Raw genomic sequence first — 27,864 nt, forward strand, 5'->3', positions numbered from 1 at the left:
TATATATAAAGTGAAGGAATCATGCTTTAAAAAAAAATATATATGATGCCTTGTGAAGGTCTACGCAATGTTGTTAAAGAAAATATATATTTATTTTTGCAAATCAGTTCTGTTATATTTTATTATTCAAAACGATTTTAATGAATTCCTTTTTCTTCTCTTTTAGTTAATACATCAATGTGTTACTTAAGTAAAATGTAGCAATATAGCTCTTATTTTTATTTATATTGTGCTTGTTATTTTAATTTTTATGTTATCGTATTTTTTTATCTTTACACTTATTCATTATTACTTTCATTCATTAGTACATTCATTCGATATTTTTCTTTCTGTTTTTCATTTTTTAAGTAACTAATTTTTTTTTTTTTTTCAAAACTGTACAACGAAATATAAGCAAGGACAAATATTTATAGACTGCCTGCCTTACGCGTTTGCCTAACTTTATTTAATACAACGCCTTCTACCTTTATTTTAAAAAATTTAATAAAAATTTACTTAATTTTAAAGAGGATTAACGTTGATTATACATATATATATACATATATTTATTTATTTATGTTGACATTTATATTATGTACATTTATAATTTCACACTATGAATAACAAGTTCTATTTATAGATCATTTTATTTTTTATGCGACAAATTATTAAACCTGATATAATAATAAAAAAAAAAAAAAAAAATTGATTAAATTGTGAGATTTAACATAATATATATATATATTAAGTTAAAGTTACCTAGATATTTACAACTACTGAAACAGAGGAAATTACAAAAAAAAAAAAAAATCGCAAAAGTAAGAACTGACGCATAGAAAGCGGAAATTTTTATTTTGCTTACACATATATATATGAATATGCAGATAAATACATATATTCAAAATGTCTACAAAATGGAGAATTAGATGAATTTACTATTGTCACACAATGCATTTATTTATCATGAATATAATTACACACGTTTTTATTTAACATTATTTATTTAAATAATAAATTTCTCTTTTTTTTTTTTTTTTTTTTTTTTGTACGTATATAGAGGGTATTTTATGTACACATTCTGAAAACATAAAGTTAACTATGGTGGTAAGCATATACATTTTACTACAGTATTTATACAAATTGTATGTTATGCTTATATATTTTATAAAAAAAAATAAAATGCATGTAAAAAATTGTTCTATTTTTTATATGATGGATATATAGTTCACAGTCAATGAACTTTTGTAATATAACATTTATGAATAGTTTATATGTTTATATGTACATCTGCATATATCTGTATATATACATTCATATATTTATATATGCATTTACGCTTCCGTCACCTATTCGTGCATTATTTCATTTTAAACATTTTGTTCCATAACATCATATAACAACTCCGTATTTTTTCAGTTCCCCTTAACACTGCTAAAATGTTCTCAGAACCAAGCAGTGGTAAGTTACAAAAAGAAATTGAACTGATCCATTTGTACAGAATTCATGTATTATGGATACTTTGATTAGTCCTATTTTTATCTCCTTTTTTCTCTCTATTTGTTTTTCTTTCTTTCTTTTTTTTTTTTTTTTATTAACGAACCAAATTAATATATGGTGTATTGGGGGAAATATGTTAAGGTGATAAATACATATTAGTTTGAATATATTTTTTTTTTTTTTTCCCTGTTCATAATATATGGACTTTGTTCAGATGGTTGAGCTAAAAAATGGAGAAACGTACAGTGGCTTTTTGGTTTTTTGTGATCGCTTCATGAACTTACATATGAAAAATATAATTTGCACATCAAAAGATGGTGATAGATTTTGGAAGATTTCAGAATGTTATGTCAGAGGGAATAGTGTAAAATATATTCGAGTTCAAGATCAAGCCATCGAACAAGCCATTGAAGAAACAACGGAGCGTAAGTGGAAAAAAAAAAAAATGAAAATAAATAAATAGATGAATAAATACATAAATAGACAGATAAATAAATACATAAATAAATAAATACATAAATATATAAATAAACAAATACATAAATACATAAATAAATACATAAATAAATACATAAATAAATACATAAATAAATAAATACATAAATAAATAAATACATAAATATATAAATAAACAAATACATAAATACATAAATAAATACATAAATAAATACATAAATAAATACATAAATAAATACATAAATAAATACATAAATAAATACATAAATAAATACATAAATAAATACATAAATAAATACATAAATAAATACATAAATAAATAGCTAAATAAATAAATAGATAAATAAATAGCTAAATAAATAGCTAAATAAATAGAATGATAAAATATTAATTTTTAATAAACCTTTTTTTGATGTGTTTATATGTTTTTTTTTTTTTTCCTTTATGTTGTTCTACTTGCAGAAAAGGCAAGGAACTTGGGCAGAGGAAGAGGCGGAAGAGGAAGAGCACGCGGAATTGGCAGAGGTACAGATAACAGAGGTCGGCATGGAACGCAAATTAGAAGGGGAGGAAGGGGCTACTAGTGCCCATTCCATGTATGTATGTGCAAACATGTACATTTATATAGCGTCATTTTATCTATGTTGTCCTTTTAATTTTTTTTTTTTTTTTTTCATTTTTGAAGTTAAAATTGATTTGTAAATGTAACTTGTTGTAACTGTAGCAATTTTTTAAAAATTTCTCTTCCAATGAAGTTACATGTAATTGTTAAAATCTTTGATTATTTATTAAACCTCATTTGCTACTTTATGTTACTTTGTATTACTTTATTCTATATTTTGAAGAACAAACATTGGCAATTGCTTGAACATGGGATTAATTCCATAACCTTCTGTTAATTATCACCATCATATATAGTGCAGAATATATTTGTAAGTATGCAGAATAAACATTATTAATTAAATTTTATATGAACAAGCTAGGTAAAAAAAGTGGGGGGGGGGGAGGAAAAAAAAAAAAAAAAACTGCATCCCATTTGAAAACTCTAGCTATTCAAATTATATAAGATTTATGATAACGAGCTAATATTAAAAATATATATTGTATTTCAGGAAATATTAGAAACACACAAATGTAAGCATAAATGGATAAACTAACATTTGTTATGTTCTGCATAACATGCTAAATGGGACAAATAAACATAAAAATATTGTTAAAAAAAAAAAAAAATATATTAACATATATATAGATATATATATAATATATTTATATATAAGTAAAGCATTACATTATGTAAACTTAAAGACCTCGTGTTAAGCTACCTTTGTTGTTCCTTTTTTTAATCCCTAACATTTCTAACAATTTTACATTCTTATTTTTATATCTATAGTAATATCATTTAAAATTTTGGCATAAATATATCCACATTTAAAAAAAGATGTAGATTTTTTGATAAAAAAAAAAAAAAAAGAGGTATGACTTTGTCATAAATTTAAAAACAAAAAAAAATTTCTTATTGCAAGTTATACAATTACATGAACATTAAATTGTAAAGTACATATTCTCGTAAAATATCAAAATATGCACGAAAAAAAAGTATATATACATATATATATATATATATATTTTTAAATGTAAAAAAACTGCAAAACCCTCATTTATTTTAGGTATTTCTCGAAGTGATCATAATAAACACTCAAGAATACGATAATTACAATTTTTGGTAAAAAAATATGCATAATTTTACGAGTTTGCATTCTATTTTTTTAAAAAAATCGTGATATTACATAATTTTTGGTAGAAAAAATAAGCGAAATTTTTTTTTATAGGAGAATAATATTTACTTTTTTTTTTTTTAAATTACATATACTGTTTTTATTTATCCCTTATAAAATAAAATTCGATTTTATTTCTATAAAATCTAATTTCCTCAAAAATGTAAGCATACCCCAAATATACCTAAATAATGCATATATATATAATATATAATATATATATATCTACATAGTGTATATATGATACATGCATATTATTGTATGTTCGTAGTATATATAACTACGTGTACTTCAACTCAATAAAAAAAAAGATTGGTGAGAATGTCAACTGAAGCTGCAAATGTATGTATACATATGTATATGTACATATATAATACATGTGAATAATATATATACATACATGTAAATATAATATATAAATGCATATATACATATGTATACATTTATATAAACATTGCAAAATTCTCATTGATAATATTTCAAATAAAATTTTAGTTGGTACATTTAAAACTAACCGTAAATTTTCAAACAAGCAAAGTAAAAAGTTCCTTTTGTATGTTAAGCTTAAATAAATTAAATATGAAAAGTATGGAAACAATAGTACTTCATGTTTTAACACTACAAGAAAAATGAAAAAAAAAATTTTTTTTTTAAATAATGTGAATTGAGAACATTTCGTTTTTGTACTATTATGTAAGTTTTTGCAAGAACACTAACAAAGAATTATTAAACTGTTACTGTATAGTAGTGTATATAAATATATATGCGTTCAACTTTATTTTTTTTCCTTTTAAGTTTAAAAACAAAAAAAAAAAATTAAATATGATTTATTTTTGATATTGTACTTTACATGTATATATATATATATATATATATATATATCCCTGTAAACCTATACGTACGAATGTATGCATGCTTATGTATAGAAAAGTAAAATAATTGAGTACCAGTATATGAGCACATATCTATATACACACGTAAATACTTGCGTTTACATGCATGTACGTATTTACATATATATATATATATATATATATATATATATATATCTTTACGAACACTGCGTAACCTAGTACGTACAATAATTATTAATGAGCCTTATTTAAAATTTTTGACTATTTCGTATTAATGATAAAAATTTAATAAAGAATTTTTCCAATTTCTTAAAATTATTCTTTTTTAATTTACTGCTGAATATGAGCTTGTCGAGTGAAAAGAAAAAAGAAGAAATACCCATTAAGGCAGAAAACGTGACAAGTGATCAAATCCTTTTAAATGAACAAACGAAAATGAATGATGATCATAATGATAATGGTGGAGATGCCTGCTTAATTAATGGGACAAATGAAAATTCGAATGAGGGAAATTACGTTCTAAGTATAAACGGAAAAGGTGCAAGTGTAAATACGAATGATTCAGTGGTGTTAAATAATGACGTAAATGAAAATATGGATGATGGAAAAAGTCGGAACAGCATTATAACATCCATTAAACGTGATGATGATAAAACAGTCAAGTATAGTAAGAATCATTCTGATGAGTCAAGCTCAAAATATGAAGAGAAATTACAAAGAAGCGAAATTAAACCAGAAGAACAACGTAGCAGTAGTAGTGATGCTTTTTTTGAAAATGTAAATGAAGGTTGTCTAGGAGAAGCACAAAATACGGATAATGATGATAATATGAATGGAAAGAAATATAATGGTAACAATATTATTGATCATAATACTGAAAAAGAAAATATAAAAATAGTGTATGTACAGAGAGAGAGTAATGATATGGACGAAGATACTACTAACAGTAGCTTGAATATTGATATCAATGATATTGATAAGGATGGTCGTAAATATGGCTCAAACAATGTATGTGATGATCAATATGTTCACAAGAAAAGTGTTATTACAAATAACACACAGGAGAATGATGATTATAATAACAGTACTAAGGACCAAAGTACTGATGAAAAATATTTTGTAGAGAATACTGTTGTTAATGAAGAAATGGTTCAAGAAATAAATGAGTGCAATAATCATAGTGATGATGCTAGTAATTTAAAAACACATAAAGGGGAAATAGATAACCGAATAAAAAGAAAAATGCATACTTTAAAACAAAATGAGGAGAAGAAAAAAAAGAAAAAAGATGTAAATAATACTACCTTACATATTTCATCCGGTTCTTCGGAAAATCCTGATATTAACGCAAAGGAAAAAAGTAGCGAAAATGGTGCCACTATAACTTATGACAAAAAAAACAAAGAAGCGAAGGAAAAACAAAAAAGGAATCACATGAAAGAGGATCATTTTGTGTGCGCAGACGAGGTGAGTAGTAGTGTTGTGAGTACACATGTGGAATGTGCGTGCATGAGATGTGTTCGTAATGTGCGTAGTTTCTATGTAACATGGTTACATCCCGCGTGTACTGCGCATGTATTGTTTACTCAATGCTCACATACTGCACTTATATATACAGTCTACTCATGTAAAATTGTGTGTACGTGAATTATATATTTACATGTTTAACGCCATACACAGTAAAGTAAAAAATTTAGCTGAAAAAATAAGATTTTTTTTATTTTTCGTACCTTAATAATATGTTGTATAATACCGTTTTTCCATGCTTATGTAGGCCCTAAAAGGATACCCGCGAATATTCGTGACAAGACTTCCGTTCGAGGCGGGTAAAAAAGATTTAGAAAAGTACTTTTCGAAATATGGGAAGATTATAGATATATATGTTTCCAAAAATTTATCGAACAATAAAAACAAAGGATTCGGCTTCGTTTCTTTTGAGAAACAAGGATCGATGGATAAAGTGAGTGTCAATTGTGTTTCTTTTTTATCATTTGTTAATGTCATTTTCCAATTTTATAATTTTTTTTTTTTTTTTTTTTTTTGCTTAAATTTTGTGTATTTGTTGTAATATCAATACACATATGTATGGAAATTATTTATAACTGTGTACTAGGTACTAAAGGACAAATTGCATATACTATGTGGAAAGGAAATTGTTGTTGACATTGCTTCGACGAGGGATAACAAAGCTAGGCACCTCTTCCGTAAGCACAGAAAAGAAGCTGTTTTATGTCTCGTTCGGAGCGCATGCATATTTGTATATATGTGTATGTATGAGCATATATTTGAGTGTATTGGGAAAGTGTTCATATGTGCATATTTGCATATTTGCATATTTGCATATTTGCGCATGTTCATATTTGTGCATTATGTACATGTGCGGTTTTTTTCAACCCAACTGTGTTCCCCCCCCCCCATTCCCCACTGAATCATACATCTTTTTTTTTATTTTTTTTTTTTTTTTGCTTTAAACAGATCTTCCCTCCGAACATTACTTAGCGAAATACCAGAAGAATGAAAAAAAAGTTATGACCAAAGTTCATAATAACATTATCAATTTTAACAAGTATCATCATGTATATAACAAGACAAATAATATAAGGGATGTATCCAAAAATATGGATAATAATATGGTTATGCAGAATTTTTATAATTTATGCCCTACGTACAATATTGTAGGAAACAGAATGAATAATAAACATATTATGAAAAATAATATGCCGGTTCCATTTTTCCCACCATCTGGGTATAATGTAGATCCTCAATACTTTAACCAAGTACCATATCAGAACTGTGCTGAATATATGGGGAATAATGACTATTACTGGAACATGGCTAATTATTATAACTGGAATAATATGCTCATGCATAATGAAAATATGTTTAATTCTAGTCAAGTGGAATACCCCTACTACTTTTGCAACGGTCAATATGTGAATCAAAGTAAAAATGCATACACATGCGTACGCATATGCTGACAAAAAAAAAAAAAAAAAAAATGTTTAAGGCGTTAATTGAAAAGGGCACATAGAGGTGTATAATTTGAGTATTGCAGGGTGTGGTGTTTTATTTTATTTATTTTCTTTATCTTATATATTTTTTTGTTTTACTTTTGTGTTCATTTTATATATGTTTTTGTTTCACCGTTAGACCCAATGACCAAGAATAAAATTAGCCGAAAGAACAATATCATTGAAGAAAGTAAATTAAAGTATCCCCCAAATTTGTCGACCAACGTAAATTACAGAAATAACTGTCCATCGTGTAAGTGAACAAATAACTGATGAGGAAATATGTTAATGTTCATTGTTGCAAAGCTAAAGGAGGGGAAGGAATTCCTACACACGCACAATGAATATACGCATTTGTACGTACATACACATACATATATATATGACATCCATATATTTACACGTATATATTTTTAGGGCTTTTTTTTTAAATGCTTTTTTTTTCTTTTTATTCTTCTGCTTCCTTTTTACAGTTATACGTAAATTACCCGGAGGTGACGAGTGGAACAAGCGAGGATATAAATTATTTGTCACAAAATTAAGTATATATATATATATATATATATATATATATAATATATTTTTTTTTCTTTTCACAATTTTGCATAATAATTTAAAATATATTAAGTGTGTACGTACACCTTTTTTGTGTACAGGTCTTTGTATATATATATATATATATATATATATATATGTCCATATGTGCGTATATACATTATGTATATGCATATTTAGTGAATGTATGTATTTATATTTATATCCTTGTTCATTCATGTAAAACGCATTTCAGACAGCGCGACAACCATTGACACCTTAAGGAATTACTTCGAAAATTTTGGGGAAATCATCGACATATACATGCCAAATGGTTATTAAAAAAGAAGAGATACCTTTACAAAGATGATAATATATTTATATGATTAGGCGTGCGCAAGTCGTCTAGTCTTTATGTATATATATATATATTTCCATATTTTTATATTAGTAAATGTACACATAATATTATGTACATTCATGGAAATATGTAAATCTCACATTTTTTTTTTTTTTTTTTTTTTTTTTTTAACTCTCCTATAGACGTCTGCACAAATAGACCACGCGGTATAGCCTTTGTTACATTTCTTGATAATGATTGTGTTAAGAAAATTTTGTCCAACAAGAATTCGAAACATATAATTGATGGAAAAGAGGTAATAAGTATTCTTTTTTTCTTGTACATTTTTTATTTTTCCCCGTTCGTGTATTTTATTGTGCTTATGTGTTATTATGCTTTTTTTACAGTACATTTTTTGTTTGCATTTTTTTTCATCTTTCACAGGTCGTTGTAGATTTAGCAGATCCCGAAACGAAGAGCAAAAAAAATTTATGTTATTCTTGATCTTTTTTTTTTATTTAAAAATATTTTCCTTAATTTAAAGAAACAAGTTCACATAGTTTTCCTTCATTTATTCAAATATTTAATTCCTTCTCTCCATTTTTGTTGTATTTACAGCTGTATTTATTTTATATTTACGAATTGCATCTTTATAGTTTGATACTATATTTTATTGTATATCCTTTAAACTGTGCTCTTAAACTTTTCCCCCATTTTAAATGCATAAAATATATATATATATATATATATATATAGATATATATATATATGTGTGTATGTGTAATTTTATATATATCTATTTATTTTCGTAATTATATATACTCTTCTCTCTACATAAAATTAAATACACGTGTAGTGTAATATATATATATATATATACATATATGTGTAAATAGACTGCTTTCATTCGTCCGTTTCTAATATGTATTCATTTTGTAAAAATTCCTTTTAATGTTCATAAAATTGAGTTATAATACGAAACTATTTTTTATGTTTTCAGTTGTATTGCTTTTATATTATTTATAATACTTGAGCGCTAAACCTTTTTTTTTTTTTAATTTTTTCTGATATATTATATATATATATATATGTGTAAACACGAAGGCTTGCAAGAAAAGTCAGGAAGAAGGAACCGTAATAAAAATAAACATAAAAATATACGTTATTCTTATGTATTATATTATTATATGTATATAAAATTTTAAAATTCTTAATAAGAGTTAATTAGAACAATCAAAATATTGTTCTCGTTCATTTTTTTTTTTTTGCACTTTATTAAAAAAAAAAAAAAAATTAAAATATGACACTATTTTAAATATTATATTAATTTATTAAAATAATAAGAAGGTAAAAGCTGATGGAATAAAGGTGCCCTTTGTAATATTACAAATATTGTCCTTCAACACGAACTAGAGATAAGGAAAAAATAAAAAAAATGTGCAATAAAATATAAAATGAAATAAAAAACAATATATAAAATGAATTAAAAAATGAATTGAAAAATGAAATATAAAATAAAATAGAAAATAAAATAGAAAATAATGTAAAAAATAGAACTTGTCAAAAAGCTAAGCTTTGGACGTTTAAGGAGATGTGAAAAAGTAACTGCGCTTCAATGAAATAAAGGAATTAATTAAACTGAATAAGTTGTAATATATTTGGAATTTTTTAATATTTTTTCGTATGATTTCGCATTTTTTCGTATGATTTCGCATTTTTTCGTATGATCTCGCTTTTCTTTTTTGTGTGCTCTTTTTGTTACCCTTCATAAATGCCCAATGGATAAGGCGAAGGTCGAGGCTCTTTTCATCTATGATGTGGATCTTCCCAAGCCTGATAAACCATTGACGGATGAGGAAATACAGGTATACATAAATAAGTATAAACAAAAATTCATGTGTATGTAAATAAATATATATATAAACATGCGTTTTGAGTGTAATAATATATATGTATATGTGTACATGTTTTTATTTTATTTTGACAAATCTGTGCTTTAAATTGCATTTTCTTTACCCCCGCGATAATAAGCATCATAGCTAGCGCTTATAATACACACATATATACGTGTTCAAATAATGATAAATTATGGTTTCTCTCTCTTGAAAGGCAGAAAAATTAATATATTATTACCCGAACGAAACTGACGAAAACGTAAAAGTATCCCATACAAGCACCATGGAGGGAATCTCATCATTTATTAACAATTTTAGCAAGTCACATTTAGATCATATAGTAACAAATGATAATTTAATAGTTTTAAATAAATGGTATAAAGATGTGTATGTCACTATAATTGTAAAGAATATTTATAAAAATTATAAAATGGAAGCATTAATGTGCAGAATATTACATTCTCTTTTGAATAACTTCATTTCCATATTTACTTTATTGCATGGTCATATAAGAAACTTTTTAAAGTATAAGAAGCACAAGACGCTACGTATGAACAAAAAATAAAAAATAAAGAAAACATAACATAATGTGGAATGCCATTACATAATGTGGAATACCATTACATAAAGTAGAATGTCTTTACATAAAAGAGGGGAATAGCGTATTCTTTTTAATTTTATGCTAACTGTAGAGTATTATACATATGCCATATTTCGTACCTTACTAATCTAATGAAATCACTTAAGAATTTGCAAGAAAAATAAATTGCAAATTGACAGTAGAGCGTATATATCACCATCTTAAGAAAAAGACGCCCTCCTCAATGGGCATGCCGGCATTCGTATTGCATCCATATGTAACAACCCTGTATATGTATACATCCATATATTGGTCCTCCCCCCTTCCCATGTTACCTACATACATATATATGTATGTATATATTATATGTATATATATTTTTCACTTCCCCTTGTGCAGAAAATATAAACAAAAGGAAGGGGCTACAAACCCTTTTAGATGACTACGTGTTCACCTATATAAACACGATTAATAATGAAAACATAGGCATTCATAATGGTAAAAAAGTTTTACCTTTACGCGGCTTACTCTTACGTATATGGCGTGCGCCAACATCGATACATACATACATACATACATATATATATATATATATATATATATATATATATATATATATATATATATAACACGTGTGTATTTACATGATTACCCATTTCGTGTGAAATTTTCTCATTTCTAAAGCAAATGTCGATTTCGTAAAAAAAAAAAAAACAAAAAAAAAACATACATTACGATACTATACGGTACAATAAATACAATTCAGTACTATACAGTAAAATATAATGCAATACGATACAGTATAATACTACAATTTTGTGTTTCCTCTTTAACACATATTTTAGAACTGCAAAGTTTTCACTTCTTTCCAGTCGAAAAGCACACGTACGTAACTGTTCAGGTAAACTTGTACACACTCAAAAAGTGTGTAAAGAGGAGTCTTTAATATTGTTGTAGTATATTGTTATTTCCTCTGCATGTATATATCTTGTTACTCTTATATATATTATTGCTTTATTTTACCAATGGCAGAATCTCATTTCGACTTTGATATTAAGTCACAAGCAAATTAAGAATGGGAGCTTGTTTTATGAAGGTCATTTGATTTATTCAAGTTTACCAATGAACGACATAAAAACGATTTACAATTATTTAGTATCTTACAATGGAATGGTTAATATAATACTGAGGCGTGCAATTGATAGAAGTGTATATATAATGTATCCATGTTTGTGTACTTTTGCATGTATGTCATTACCTGTGCTGGTGCACACCCGCTTAACTGAATATTTTCATTTTTTATTTATTTTTTATACAGGTGAATAATTTGAAGTTGAACCAGTATCCTTTTAAAAAAATTGCTTCATCCGCAGCTATGAATGTAATTTTGAATTTTCAACATATTAGTATTTGCTATGTTGAAATAGTCTAACGAATTATGGTTTTTTTTTTTTTTTTTTTTTTTTTTTTTTTTTGAAATATAATTGCTTGTGCAGGCAAATGGTGGTTTGTCCAGTTTTGCGCGCTGCAACTCGATTGAAGAGAAAAACGCCTTTCTCCTTGGAATAAAAAAGTAACTTAACTTTTCATTTTAGCGGATGAAATGTACAAATCTATACACACACATATTATACATACACATTGTTGTGCATTTTCTGTATATAAATAAAAACAGACATACCCTACATGTGTGCAAAAAAAAAAACATGTACACATTTTTCATCCTTGCATACTCACGTAACACATTATACCTATTCAGGTCATCTGTATTTATGCCAATAATAACTCTGAGTGGAGAGAAGAAGTATAAACTAGTTGCATATATTTATAAGGGTATCCTCCTGGTGCTACTAATTAAGGGAAGTACAATAAGAGATGAAGATTTCGACATTTTAATTGATGTTCAGAATAAATGCACAAATGAAAATTCAAATAACATGTGCAATTTAATAAAACTAAACGAAAGTTTATCAATGCAATTTAAAAAATATTTAAATGAAGATGACACTGTTAAATTTTTTTATTCGAATAATTCCAATAATTCTATTAAATATTCTTTTAACAATAAAAAAATTAGTAATGAAGAATTTTGCCTTATAGCTGATTTTCATTTTTTACTGAACGAGTCAGAAATAAAATACAACAGAATTAAACTCAATAAAAGTACATGCATAAAGAATAAGGAAAAGTCCAATTTATCAAACGAGCTCTTTAATTTTCAGCAAGGAGTTAAGACAATCGCACAAAAAAATTATAATCAAGTAAAGAATAAGCATAAACCTGAATATAAACAAGCATCACAGGAGTTAATACCAAGTGAAAATAAAGGGATAAGCAAAAATAATAAGAAAAATTTACATGAACAGTCAGGAGAAGATAAACTACACATAAATCAGGATAAAGATGGGCACTTACAACAGGAAAATACCAAAAAAAAAATACATTCATTAGACGAAAAAACAACAAAGGATGATGATGTAACTAGTATGAATATGCATATTGATAAGTGCACAGAAATAAATGAAAAAGAACAAATGGATGATAAAAATGATGATAAAAATGATGATAAAAATGATAATAAAAATGATGATAAAAATGATAATAAAAATGATAATAAAAATGATAATAAAAATGATAATACTCCCTTTACAATAGAGCAAAAAAAAGAAATTGTAAAAACGAATAATCTCGTACCAGCTGAGAAAAATAAAACATGTGCAGACACCAAAGTAGGGAAAAAAAAGTATAAATTAATTTATAATGAAGAATTAAAAAAAAAATTATTTGATGATACTAGTGATGATGTAAAGATAGAGAAATTTTTTTTCAAAGAAGCCAATGCTCCATGGATATTTGGAAAAAAGTCCCTCCAGCGAGAACTTTTTATTTTCTCTGATGATTCGAAAACATCCCTTTCAAAAGCTCAGCAGGACGTGAATCAAATTCTAGACATGAGTTTTTCCAATATATACATTTAAAAGGGGTTAAAATATGGATCGGAAAGAACTCGAATATTATAATATTTTGTTCTACTTAAACGTTCTTATGAGAACATGCACGCACATATATTTATGTATATATATATATATATATATATATATATATATATATATAGATAGATAGATAGATAGATAGATAGATAGATAGATAGATAGATAGATAAGTAGACAGATATATAAATAAATATATACAACAGTTATACATCACCACGAATGAGCTGCAATAAACGGCACTGCTTCACCCATACTTGAAACACAAACCCTTACCCGTACGTAAATTTTTTTTTTTTTTTTATTTTGCAAAAAATAATCGCGCACACACAAAACTAGCCATGTTTGTATATAAACATTCTACCAACTCAAAAACTACATATATTAACACGTTTTCATGAAAATATCTTTTTGTTCAATAAATATAACACTGTTTATAATGGCCAGGCGATAATCAATAAACGCTCGAATGAACATTTAAAAGAAGTAGACTTAAAATTTCCTTTCCATTTTAGAATGCGTCATAGGGGCATTCAAGGATACTACGAAATTATCACCGTGATATGTAAAAATTATAAGAAAATATTGGTGTGCTTAAAAATTTTTTTTTTTTTTTTTATATACATATACTGTACACTGCATAAATACAATATGCACGACTCATTCACTTAAGAGCTGAAGTTTATAGTACTGTTGTTTTAAAAAGAGTTACACGGAAAAAAAAAAATAATAAATTCATTTGTACTACACGAGCAGTTGTAAAAAACGTATATATGTGTATATATATATATATACACATTACATATGTATGTACTTAAATGCACATACTTTAAGCACATTTTCACACAAAGGCAAAGATCATGCGATAACGATAAAAATGATGGGTAATGGCAAATTATCATATAACGCTTTTCATCTCATCAATGGTGCTCACATCATATAAGATATGATTTGTATCGTATAATTCAATAGCTTTAATGAAATTTTTGGCAAGGAATGGTAACAGGGGATAATCCTCTTTTGTATATTCATAACTATTTTCATCTTTTTCTAATATGAACGATTTCCAACACGGTTTAAAAGATTCTAAATCAATTTTATTTGATAATACGGTCGAGATAAGCCAATTGAAATAGTCCGAACTCTTTTCTACATTTTTATTGCATGCATATTTTTTTAAAGTGAGTTTTAAAATATTGACTTGCAGTTTATGATTAAATTTTGAAGGTATTTTTAACTCTACTATTTTTTTGGTCAAATCTTCCCATTCATTTGTGACAGTTGATAATTCAAGAATTTCATTTACCTTTGGCAGATACTCTTCCACAAATGTGCTATCATTCGTTTCATCAGCATCAAAAGAAACCTCAACAACATATGTCTTCTCCTCACTATTATTACTATCATTTGTTGTGCTACTATTGTTATTCATGTTGCTGCTACTCGTAGTCGTTGTACCGTTATTACTATTGGTGCTGGTGCTTCCGCAGCCTTTATTCATATTTTCTTTGTTGTCCATTACTTTGTCTTTGTCATTCACTACTCCGTCTACTTCGTTATGCTCCTTGTTGGAACTACCACCATTATTACTTCCGCTGTTGTTGTTACTATTGCTGCTAGTCTTCTTTAGGTTGAAGCTGCGCATAAAAAATTTTCCCTCACCCTTATCCTTATTTAAAAAGCGAGAACTCAGATTGCTAAAGAAACCGCCACCTGCGCTTCCCGTACTACTACTATTATGCGTACTACTCGCTCCTGTATTATTATTTTCGCTGCTGTTTGTATTCCTGCCGCTATTCACGCTACTCACATTACCTCCACTATTTACACCATTTACACTACTTACCCCTCCATTTATGTTATTTACATTGCTTACATTAGTGGCACTACTTTCATTGTTCATAAAAGGCTGGTGGTTTTTAAAAGGGATATTATTACTTTGTCCTTTTGACATCATATCAAAATAATTGCCATTCAGCGTACTGCTGCTGTTAGCATTATTATTACTATCAACAGCTGACCCAGATTTTACGTCATCCGATAGATTTTTGGACAAGCTGTTACTACTCTTATTTTTAATTAAATTTAGAGGTACTTTTTTCATATTTTTATTACTACTTGAGTCCATGTTCTTCATTCCAACACCAATACCACTGCTTGCACTACCACCAACATTACCGCCGATATTTCTCATGCTAATGCTACTGCTGCTCATAATACCGAAATTCATGCTGTTGCTATTATTGCTGCCGCCCATATTATTACCACTACCACTATTATTATTGGTGTTACCACCACCACCAGTATTATTCATATTAAAATTAACATTTCGTAGTATATTACTTCTCATGCTGCTTAGGCTACTATTCATCTTGCTATCATGATAATTCATATTATTATTTGAAAAATTTCTGTTGTTTTGATCAAACGTTTCTTTTAATATTTTATCATGTAACACACTAAGTGTTGTAGGACCCTCTAATTTATGGGCAAATTTTTTATTCCATTTTTCACTTCTATTATCTATAACATCTTTAATAAGACATCTTACACGGAAAGTAATATTTTCATCATTTACTAATTCATTTAATGTGTTATATAATTCTTTTACTTCTTCTTGATCAGCTTTTTCATGTCTATCTAATATCTCACCTATCGTATTTAGGAACATACATAATGCTTCTAAATGTAAATTGCCTTCATTCGTATCATTCTTCTGAGCTATATAACTATTTCTTTTTTCTAATAACTGTTTTATACATACAAAAACAATAGGTACAGAAATTATACCAGACTTGACTAACTCACCAACAAACAACATATTACCTCTAACTTTATTTTTATGCATTTGTTCAAACTCGAATTTTTCTTCTTCATTTAAATTACTAGGAAATTCAATTGGTTTTAAATTATTTTCAAACGAATCTTGACATTGATTAATTAATATTTTTTTAAATTGTACTGTTGTACCATCTTCTAATTTCATATTATGAAAATGTACATTCAACTTTTTGCACAGTTGTACATACATTTGAACGAAATGATGTTGCGTCACTGCCTTCTCAAAAACTAATTTCATTAAACCAATTATTTCCTCTAATTTTGATATACCTACTAGAATTATTTGTTCATATAATAAATCAAATTTTTCAAATGTCAATTTATTTAATATACCCCTTAACTTACGCATCATACATGTATACTTATCAGCTTTCAGTTGGTTCTGTTTCAATAACCAGCTATTCTCTGCTACAGTTTTACCACCACTCGTATTGTTATTACAAATACTATTGTTCATCTCATTACTATTATTACTGTTGTTGTTCCTCCATGCATCTAACGACTCAATTACCCTTGTAGAATCGAAAAAACCTTTTAATTTATCACCATCTGATTTTCTCCACTCCAAATTTGGTTGTCCTAACTTTACAGAATTGTTATTCTGTTCGTTCATACTACTACTATTGTTACCACCACCACTACTACTACCACTCATCATCATCATGTTGTTATGATGATTGTGATAGTTATGATGGCCGTAATGTGCATGACTGCCAGAGGTGCTATTCCCATCTACATAGCTACTATTATTATTATTGTTACTGCTGTTGTTATGATTTCCGATGTTGTTATTACTCGAAAATATATTGCTACTCATCATCATGTTCTTTGCATGTGCATGTCTCCATATATCATCAGCATTTTTATTATTAATATTTTGGTTTATCATCGAATGATACTTATTACTTCCACTAGTACTACTGTTCAATGTATTACTGTTATTGTTATTGCTACTACTATTATTTATGTTCATACCATAACTATTATTAGCACCTGCATTAACACCTCCAATATTATTATAACCCCCTCCAACACCACCACCACTATTATTATTATTATTATTATACCTTTTATTATACACATTACTCATATTTTTTAAACCGCCACTATTATTATTATTGTTTGACATAGCCATACCACTACCACTCATACATCCATCATCAATATTGTTAATATTACTGCCACTTAGAATACATCCATTATTATTACTATTCTTGTAATCGCCTTCACCTCCCTTTGTATCCTGTGATAAAACAAAATTAAATCTTTCACCCTCTAAACTAAAATTACGACTTAAATAAATTTCTAATAAATCCATTTTTGTAAAGATCTTTTCTTTATAAAATCTTTCTATTTTCATTTGATCCTCTTTCGACAGTTCAACAACATTTGCACTCTCCTGCATTGCTGGTTTTTTCTCATACTTCTCCTTACTATCTACCTCGTTCACCCGCTTTTCTAACGTATCTAGTAATTCCCCTTCTCTATTTTCCTCCTCCACATCATCCTTCGACATTCTAATACTACTACCATTACTACCATTCATATTTTTAATTCCTTCCTTTTGCACTCTTTCTCCCATATCAACTGTGCTCTCTTCTTCATTTAATTTTTCATCTCCCTTCTTAATCTCGGCAAATATAACACCTCTTTTCTTTTTTTCATTATCTTCTTCATCCTTTCCATTATTTACTATATTTCTATTTGTTGACGCCACTTTTAAATTATCATCATTATCAACAGATATAAATGATTTCGTCTTTAATCCATTCATATATTTACCACTCTTTTTTTCTTCACTACTACTGTTCAAGTTATGATTCATCATAGTGTCTTTCTTAATTGTGGCATCAACAATCCTTTCTTCCTTTTCCCTCAAAGTGTTCCTACTACTTCCAATTGAGCTGACTCGCTTTGAGTCCTCATTCAATCCTCTGCTTGATGATTCTATATCCTCGTTCTTACGTACCACCCTCGAATTGTCATTTCTACTACTGCTACAGATACCACTGTTAATATTAGTATTATTCATAACGAGATCTCCTCCTTCTTTTGTTCCTTCACTTGCTTGCTTTTTTTTTATGCCACTACTTTTTTCTTTACTAAGCAAGCTTCCATCAGTCATCTTTCCCTTTTCAACAGCCTTACCACCTTCGTCCTCTATCTCATAACATATTTCATCGTCATCACTACTTTTCTGTAAAACTTTACCATAACCACTACTAGTAGTAGAAGTAGTAGTTGTTGTTGTTCTAGTAGCCCCTTTAATTTCCTTGGAAGCACTGCTGTTTCTACCTTCTTTCTTACTCTTATTTTCCACATCCACATCCACATCCACATCCACATCCAAATTCACATCTACATCTATTACTCCACCATTTACTTCGTCTCCATCCACGGTTCTATCCCTTTGGATTCCATTATCATTAAGCAATTTCTTGCTATCTGCATTTACTCTATCGAAATACGATTCATTCGTTTCCTCTTCTATGTTTATTACTCCAATGACATTCTTACCTCCATCACTATCATAGTCATCGTCTTCATCACTTCTATCGTCATTATCATCCTTACTGTCATCCTTATTGTAATTGTCCTTATCACCATCAGTGATGGCCTTATCGTACGTATCTTCCCTCTTTGCACTTTTTCCTTTGTCATGTTTAACTGCCTCCAATTCTGCATCTAACACTGCTACATTTTCATTCATTCCTAATTTGCCACATACATTATCATTATCAACATTATTAGAATTATGATCCTCATTATCAATACCATCTTTTTCTTTTTTTTCCGTATTACTATAACCATCATCTGTTGTATTTAATTTTTCTCCTTTTGTTCCTTTTTTGTTTGAATTACTTCTACATCTACGACTATCCACTTTGGTACTATCATCTCTAATTTCGTCTCTCTTTTTCATGTCTTCTACTCCTTTATCTCTATTTGTTCCGTTAGAACAGTATCTGTTATGCGGACGACCATCCCCTCCAGTTCCAGTTCCCGTTCCACTTCCATCTCCAACTTCTACTCTCCTTGATGGCTTCTCATCACCTCTATTTGAGCTGTTGTAATTTTTTCTATTATCACTGTGTAAAGAACCCGTTGATTTCTCATTTTTTGCATCTCTTCCCTCTCTTGTTACCTTCTTCTCATCTTTCCTCGGTTTTCTCTTTGCCATTTCAGCAAAAGATATTTTTCCCTCCCACACAGAATTCTTCGAATTGGTGTGCATGGATACAGATCTGTTATCATCATCCATTGTGTTCACATGGTTATTATATTCATTTCCATTTATGTATTTGTTGTTTTCTTTCTCTTTATTTTGCATACTTAGGTTTTTCTTGACCATATTATTATTACTACTATTATTTTCTTGACGGTTTTGAACGAACTTTCCCTCACCGTTTATACTGGTGTTATCATTATTATACATCATCATATCCTTATGATTCCTCCTACTACTCTTATTAATTTGTTCATTTTTTACACTACTAGTCGTCCCAGTCTTATCCTTCTTCATATTAATATTATCATTATCAATATCATCACTATATCCAGTTTCATTCTTCCTATTACGATAATCCTCATCAGCACGATTACTCGCTCCTCTTTCATAGTACCCGTCCTTAATCTCATCATCATTGTTTTTATCATTGTTATTGATAGTTCCATTGGTATTGCTATTTTTGTAATTACCACAAGTATTATCACCACTATCAACACTCTCTTTCGTGTCAACCTTAGAACTACGATTATTCTTATCATAATGTACTTTATTATTATACGCTTCTTTTTTGTATTCTTTTACTGCTGCATTTCCCTTTCCTTGCTGTTGTTCACCACCCTTCTCCTCTTCTATTCCTTCATTACCATTTACCTTGTTCTTGCCGCTACTGTTGTTCCTATTACTGTTACTGTTGTTTCTCGCACTAATGTTGCTCCTATTATTGTTATGAATATCACAGTCACCACAAATATTCTTTGTGCTACTACTATTATTATTATTGTTGTTGCTTCTCTTCACACCTGTCGAATCGATTTTTTCCTCAGAATCTTTGCTGCTATCATTTCTCGTATTAACAATTTTATTACCAATTTGTTTTATCTCAACATTTTGAATTTTTATTTTTTCCCTCTGTCTATGCGAAAAGTAACTATTCCTTGTGCTGTTGTTACTATTATTATTGTTACTATTATTGCTGTTGTTTCCTGCTTTCCTTTCATTCACTTCGACTCGTTTAATGCTACTGCTGTTATTGTTATTGTTACCACTACTATCATATTTTGCCTTTGACATGTCTTTACCACCGCTGGAATAGATGCTTTTCTTTCCTCTCATGTGAGAATCTATCTCCTCATCACCTACCTTTTTTCCGTTCTTGTTATAATACACAGTGTTATTACTACTACTATCCTTCTCTCTCTTCAATAACTTTTTCTTCTCCTCCTTTTCCATATCCCTGTATTTGTATTTATCCTTTTCCTTTTCCCGTTCCTTCTCTTCATCTTCATTTGTTTTTTTGCCCTCCTTCATTACAACATTCGATACACATTCCTTATTCACGTTATTATGTACAGAAGGTATTTCCCCCTTATGATAATGCACATCATTATTGCTATGATTGCGCACATTAGTGTTACCCCTGTACATTTTCTGTTTACCATAACTACTACCTACATCTATGTTGTAATTATCCTGATACTTGCTGTTCATGTTTGAAGCAAGGACACCACTTCTCACACCGCCAGTGTTATTACTATTACTACTACTCCTATTGTTATTACCACCGCTAATGTTAATACTATTATTATCGTGGTGTGCACTCACATTAGTTTTTTCGCTTTTCTTTTTGGTCAAATTCGTTTTCGCTATTTTTACCCAAGCAGACATTTCCATGCTTTTCTTTTCGTAATTTTTAAAATTTTTTAAATTACCATAATTCGAATTTTTGCTATTCATTACGTTATTATTACCACTACTAACTAGATTATCCCCTTCCTTTCTCGTACCAACAACTAATCTTTTATTACCTACCATATCGTTATTACGCACACTGTGTATATTATTCATACTGTTCATAGTGTTTACAACATTATTGCTTGACATACTGTCCTTCTCGCTGATTTTATTACTATTATTATTATTACTATTATTATTATTACTATTATTACTATTACTATTATTACTATTATTACTATTACTATTACTATTATTATTATTATTATTATTATTATTATTATTATTATTATTATTATTATTATTATTATTATTATTATTATTATTATTATTATTATTATTATTATTATTATTATTATTATTATTATTATTATTATTATTATTATTACTATTACTATTACTATTACTATTACTATTACTATTACTATTATTATTATTATTACTATTACTATTACTATTGTTATTATTATTACTACTACTATTGCTATTATTATTTCTACTATTATTATTCCTACTATTACTATTACTATTATTATCATTTTCACTCTTCGCTTTTTTTTCATTTAGATTATTGTTTTCAATATTCCTCATATGATGACTTCCTCTCTTATCAACAGAACTGTGGTACTTGTTATTCACAAAATTGCTTGAGTGCTTGTTATTGCTACCACCACCTCCGCCATTTACATTATTATTATTATTATTATTGCTAATACTGTTGTTGTTGTTGTAGTTACTAGTAGCTGTGGTCATATCTACATAACCCTTTTTGTGATAATTATCATTCTGCTTTCCACTCTTATCTTTAAGTGAATCCCTCTTAATAGTTGATGAATTCTTCTCTTCATTCGTTTTACTATTAACATAGTTTCTATTCCCCTTGTGGTTATCCTTACTGTTGTTCTTCTCATGTTTATTATTATACAATCTCTTTTCATTCGACAGCTCATTCAACATGTTGCTATTACTGTTATTGATGTTATTGTTGTTATTACTATTATTATTCAAACTATGGTTTAACGTGTTTCCACTTTTACTCTTTAAACCTGAGCTGTTCACATTATAACTCTTCCCCTTGTACGTGTGAACAGCGTCAACATTATGGCTACTGCTATGATTATTACTGTATTCACTGCCCTTTTCACGAACATCATCCTTGACATCCTTTGCATCGAACCCATCCACTGGATCCTTCATTTTCCCGTTCAAATTACTCATCGCGTTTCCACTTCTTTCAGTATTTGCATTATTGTTAATATTATTATTACTATTAGTTCCACTATTCGCGTTGTTACCCTTTTGGTAATAATTATTACTAGTTGACGCTCTTCTTTCGTCTCTACTATACATTTCAAGTTTACCTCCCTTATTATTGTAGGCATTCTTTACAGCATTTGAAGTATTGTTCATTGTGCTACTAGCATTAGCATTGAAATTAGAGTTAAAACTGTTACTTGTATTATTTAAGGTATTATTATATCTACTATGCTTTCTGTTATCATGCTTCATATTATAATTATTGTAATTACTAACCGAACCATTTGTACCTTGCACATTATTCTTTACACCTTTTGTACTGTTGTTCTCACGATAACTGAAATGCCTACTATTACCGTTCATGCTACCACTCACATTATTGTTACTGTTGTTACTACTCATACTATTGATGTTATTGTTCATATTACTGTTCATGTTTCCACTATTGTTATTGTTGCTCCTTTCACTGTATGAATTGTTTCTCTTCTGCTGTTTACTAACGCCATTCATATTGTTCATGTTATTCATTGTGTTAATACTGCTCAGACTATTCATGCTATTAATATTATTCACATTACCATTACCCATAAGCATTCCGTGGTTCATGTTCATGTTGTTCATACTGTTCATGCCACTCATGTTATTCATCGGATGATGCGGAGGGGGAACACTGCCTAAACTGCTCATGTGCAAAGGATTATTTAAACACATAACGCTTCCACTGCTATTCAAGGGTATATTATTTCCTAATCCTGCAGTATTTAAATGCACACTATTACTATCACTATTTAAATGCATATTATTATTCTGATTACCATTAAAACTGTTAAATGCACCATAATTTAAATTTGCTCCAATTATATGATTCATATTGTTATTATTACTTGCACCTTGTTGTTCATAATTATTTTCATTCATATTATTAGCAGCATGCATATTGGAGTTATTAAAATGATTAAACATATTCCTATTTCCTTGATTCACATGATTATTATTATATGGAATTTTTAAAGTTCCACTATTATTACCTGAATTGTTCATAAAATGTTGATCAACCGAGGGATTTAAATTCATTGGACCATTATGTTGTTGCAATTGAGGGGGAGGAGAAGGAATTACAGAACCACATGGTATAAAATTATAAGGATTCATATTCATGTTACCATTTTTTTGAGATCCAATGCCATTCGCTCCTATCATGTTATGGTTACTATTACCAAAGGAACCATAAACAGATGGTAGTGGTTGAGGAAATGGCATTTCATGATGAACACTACTTGATCCTAATGTATTTGCATACGGCATAGGAGCAAAAAGGGATTGCGGTAGGGACTGCTGTAATGATTGTGGTATTGATTGCGGTAGTGACTGGGGGCCTTGTAATCCATTTGGATGATTATTTAACATATGCGGATGATTAAAATAAAAATTATGGTGATGCATCATAGTATTATTTAGCTGAAAATTTTGATGCGCATTATGTGGATCCATTGGATGATGATATGGAGTAGAATTTTCTGAACTGTTCATAAAACTATTGGATCTTATATTTTTCATCCCAGATATCATATTCTGATTTAAAAAATTTGATTCTGATTGGGTTGTTACACTCTTTACTACACCCATTGTTGGTCCATGTAATGTTAGGTTGTTGGATATATTATTTTCATGATTACCCGTCGTATTATTGTTATTGCTATTACTTATTTGTTTCCCGCTGTTTACGCTATTATTTGCATTGTTATTAATTTTCTTCGCTTTGCTGTTGCTGTTACTGTTACTGCTTGCATTATTACTGCAACTACTGTTATTGTTATTACTGCTACTGCTATTATTGTTATTACTATTAGTAGCCTCGTTTTTATTGCTACTATTAGTATTACCCCTATCGTTGCATATTTCCATATGGTTCACATTACTACTAGGTATATTCATAATTACACTAGTGCTGCTAGTAGGTATATTTAAATTTATACTATTTGATACATTTACAGCATTATTTGCATTAGAAATATTCATGATATTACTGGCCGAATTGTTGTTCATTACATTCAATGAATTTATCATTGAGTTGGGGTTCAACATGCTATTATTTCCTTGCACAGTCAGGTTGTTCATAATATTAGCACCTGTCACGCTCCCATATGCACTATTTGCCATATCTTGATAATAGTTATTATTCCACATTAAATTATTAAACTGTAAATTATTTTGCATATTTTTCGTTGATGGAACAAATTCAGGTGCATCTGCATTTAATGAGCTTAATGAAGATGTAACGTTATTATTAACGTTCTTACTAAACGATTTACTTGACAGCGATGGTTGTCCTTTTCCTCCTGCATTTTTCGCTTCTTGATTAGTATTCGTTTTGTTTTTATTACTTCTGTCAAAGCTGTTACTGCTTCTTTTAATGCTATCTGTACTTTTGTTATCACTGTTTTTCTTCATTCCTCTATTACTATTGCTATTACTGTTGTTGTCGATATTGCTGCTATTTATGCCATTATTATTGTTGTTTTTGCTCTTATCTTTATTTTTATTATTGCTATTATCTTCATCATTATTACCACTGTTCTCACCGCTGTTATTGTTGTTCTTATCATTATTGTTATCATTATTGTTATCGTTATTGTTATCGTTATTGTTATCGTTATTGTTATCATTATTGTTATCGTTATTGTTATCATTATTGTTATCATTATTGTTATCATTATTGTTATCATTATTGTTATCATTATTGTTATCATTATTGTTATCGTTATTGTTATCGTTATTGTTATCATTATTGTTATCATTATTGTTATTGCTATTGTTATTGTTATCATTGTTATTGCTGTTTCCGTTACTACCTCTGCTGTCATTGTTACTGTTACTGTTACTGCTGTTATTTCCACTAGTGCCCTTATTCTCATTGTTATTGCTACCGCTAGTGCTATTATTGTTACTATTACTGCTGCAGTTATCCTTCTCGTTACTGCTGCTACTATTATTATTACTACAACTGTTACTGCAATTGCTGCTAATACTACTGTTCTTGTTCACATTATTCATATTATTATTTTCACTAACTTCACTATGTACACTGCATGAGTTATCTTTAAAGGGGCTATGTTCATCATGATCATCTATTTTATTGCTATGGCCACCATGAGAGGTTTTGACAGTGCCCTCTGAACATCCACCATTAATATTATTATTACTATAATTATTAATTTTATTCTTATCATTTTCTATAGTATTATTTCTTATTAAAACGTTACTCATATTATTCTTATTCGTCCATTTAGAAGAAGTATAATTTCTTGCAATCATTGAACCACTCCTAATAATAGCATTACTATTATTTATACATCCCAAGGAGGACTTCGACGTATGATCATTCTTCCTATATTCATCATATTGATCATTTTGTTTATTATTGTCATTTTGATTATTTTCACTGTTCTTGTTGTATTCATTTTTTTCATTAATATTCTGTTTATTACGTTGAGATGATACTTCATCATCTTTCTGATCTTTTTTTTCAATTTTTTCAAAATAACATTTATCTGTATCTTCTATTTTAAATCCCTCCGTACATGCACCCTCTTTACCTTGCATATTTATCTTTTTTTCCTCACTTAGAAAAACATCAAGGTTATAAAACGAATGCATATTATTACTACCATTACTACTACTAGTAGTACTATTATTTAGTGGTTTCACGGCAGTGTTAACGCTTCTATTATTTTCACAATGACTTAGAGAGTAACTATGCATTCTCATTTCTTCACGTACATCTTGACACCTATTGTTATTACTACTATTAATACTATAACTAACATTTTTATTGCTAATATTACTACTGCTAATATTACTACTGCTATTATTACTATTGCTAATATTACTACTGCTATTATTACTATTGCAATTATTACCATTATTACTATTGCTCTTATTACTATTGATATTATTACTATTGATATTATTACTATTGCTATTATTACTATTGCTATTATTACTAACACGATTATTTTGCTCTCCTTCATTATCTTTATTCAAAACTAAATTATTTAATATCTCCGAATTATATGATAAATTAATCGAATTACAATCTACTGTAGATGATATATTCGATTGGGAAAACCCCTTATCCAAGTTACCGTTGAACTCCCCTTTCTCTTTATCATCTTCGTGTTCACAATTTACTAATTTCTTATTTTCGCTATTCTTTTCCCTACATACGGTCTTATTATTATAAGGGTGCAAGTTAAGTATACCGCTCATTACGCCGTTAAATTCCGGCAAATCTTTACTTACAATTATATCGCTTTGCATTTTGGAAAATGCGAACATGTAAATATATATATATATAAAAATATATATATGTATGGAGGTATATATATATATACGTAAATATGCGTATGACGAAAGCGAATACACACAAATATATATATATATATATATATATATATATATATATATATATATATATATATATATTTATTTATTTATTTATAAAATACATGTGCAAATATATGTGTATACGTGCTACACGCTTCAACATGCACATATGTAACATATGTCTTCAGTTGTCTGCTTTATGCGTATTACAATAATTAATATTTAAAATAAACAAAAATAAACAAAATGATAAATATTATATTCAACTATTACCGCACGATATTACATATATTACAAACATATGAACGTGAATATGTTTGCAGTAATGTATATAAAAAAATAATAAAAATAAATGAAATAATAAATAGGCTCTTATAATAACATTTTATATCAAAATAATTGCTACACTAAAATGATCACTCTTTACGAAAATTCTATCCTTTCGATGTTTTGTTTTTTATTCTTATGCTTGTATCTTGTTACATAAAATAATTGTATGTTATATATTC

General features: G+C 28.2%; 4 protein-coding genes across 4 annotated transcripts; 3 read left to right on the forward strand and 1 right to left on the reverse strand.

Annotated features, from left to right (window-relative positions):
- Window positions 1–1,158: 1,158 nt before the first annotated feature.
- PmUG01_09016600 (U6 snRNA-associated Sm-like protein LSm4, putative) lies at window positions 1,159–2,516 on the forward strand (the record flags this gene model as incomplete). Its single annotated transcript, XM_029004847.1, has 4 exons — window positions 1,159–1,164; window positions 1,396–1,437; window positions 1,691–1,901; window positions 2,395–2,516. 4 exons carry the CDS (start codon window positions 1,159–1,161, stop codon window positions 2,514–2,516), a joined length of 381 nt encoding a protein of 126 aa, XP_028861495.1.
- Window positions 2,517–4,903: 2,387 nt separating this feature from the next.
- PmUG01_09016700 (nucleic acid binding protein, putative) lies at window positions 4,904–8,950 on the forward strand (the record flags this gene model as incomplete). The annotated part of the gene is made up of 9 exons (XM_029004848.1): window positions 4,904–6,103; window positions 6,336–6,521; window positions 6,675–6,765; window positions 7,037–7,504; window positions 7,712–7,825; window positions 8,046–8,114; window positions 8,363–8,440; window positions 8,650–8,762; window positions 8,891–8,950. 9 exons carry the CDS (start codon window positions 4,904–4,906, stop codon window positions 8,948–8,950), a joined length of 2,379 nt encoding a protein of 792 aa, XP_028861496.1.
- Window positions 8,951–10,224: 1,274 nt separating this feature from the next.
- Window positions 10,225–13,899, forward strand: PmUG01_09016800 (conserved Plasmodium protein, unknown function; the record flags this gene model as incomplete). The annotated part of the gene is made up of 8 exons (XM_029004849.1): window positions 10,225–10,311; window positions 10,556–10,889; window positions 11,321–11,419; window positions 11,767–11,822; window positions 11,954–12,094; window positions 12,240–12,302; window positions 12,418–12,494; window positions 12,681–13,899. 8 exons carry the CDS (start codon window positions 10,225–10,227, stop codon window positions 13,897–13,899), a joined length of 2,076 nt encoding a protein of 691 aa, XP_028861497.1.
- Window positions 13,900–14,809: 910 nt separating this feature from the next.
- Window positions 14,810–27,289, reverse strand: PAIP1 (polyadenylate-binding protein-interacting protein 1, putative; the record flags this gene model as incomplete). The annotated part of the gene is made up of 1 exon (XM_029004850.1): window positions 14,810–27,289. The coding sequence occupies one exon, from the start codon at window positions 27,287–27,289 to the stop codon at window positions 14,810–14,812; it is 12,480 nt and encodes a 4,159-aa protein (XP_028861498.1).
- Window positions 27,290–27,864: the final 575 nt, after the last annotated feature.

The sequence above is a fragment of the Plasmodium malariae genome (assembly GCF_900090045.1).
Source record: "Plasmodium malariae genome assembly, chromosome: 9".
Taxonomy (NCBI): domain Eukaryota; phylum Apicomplexa; class Aconoidasida; order Haemosporida; family Plasmodiidae; genus Plasmodium; species Plasmodium malariae.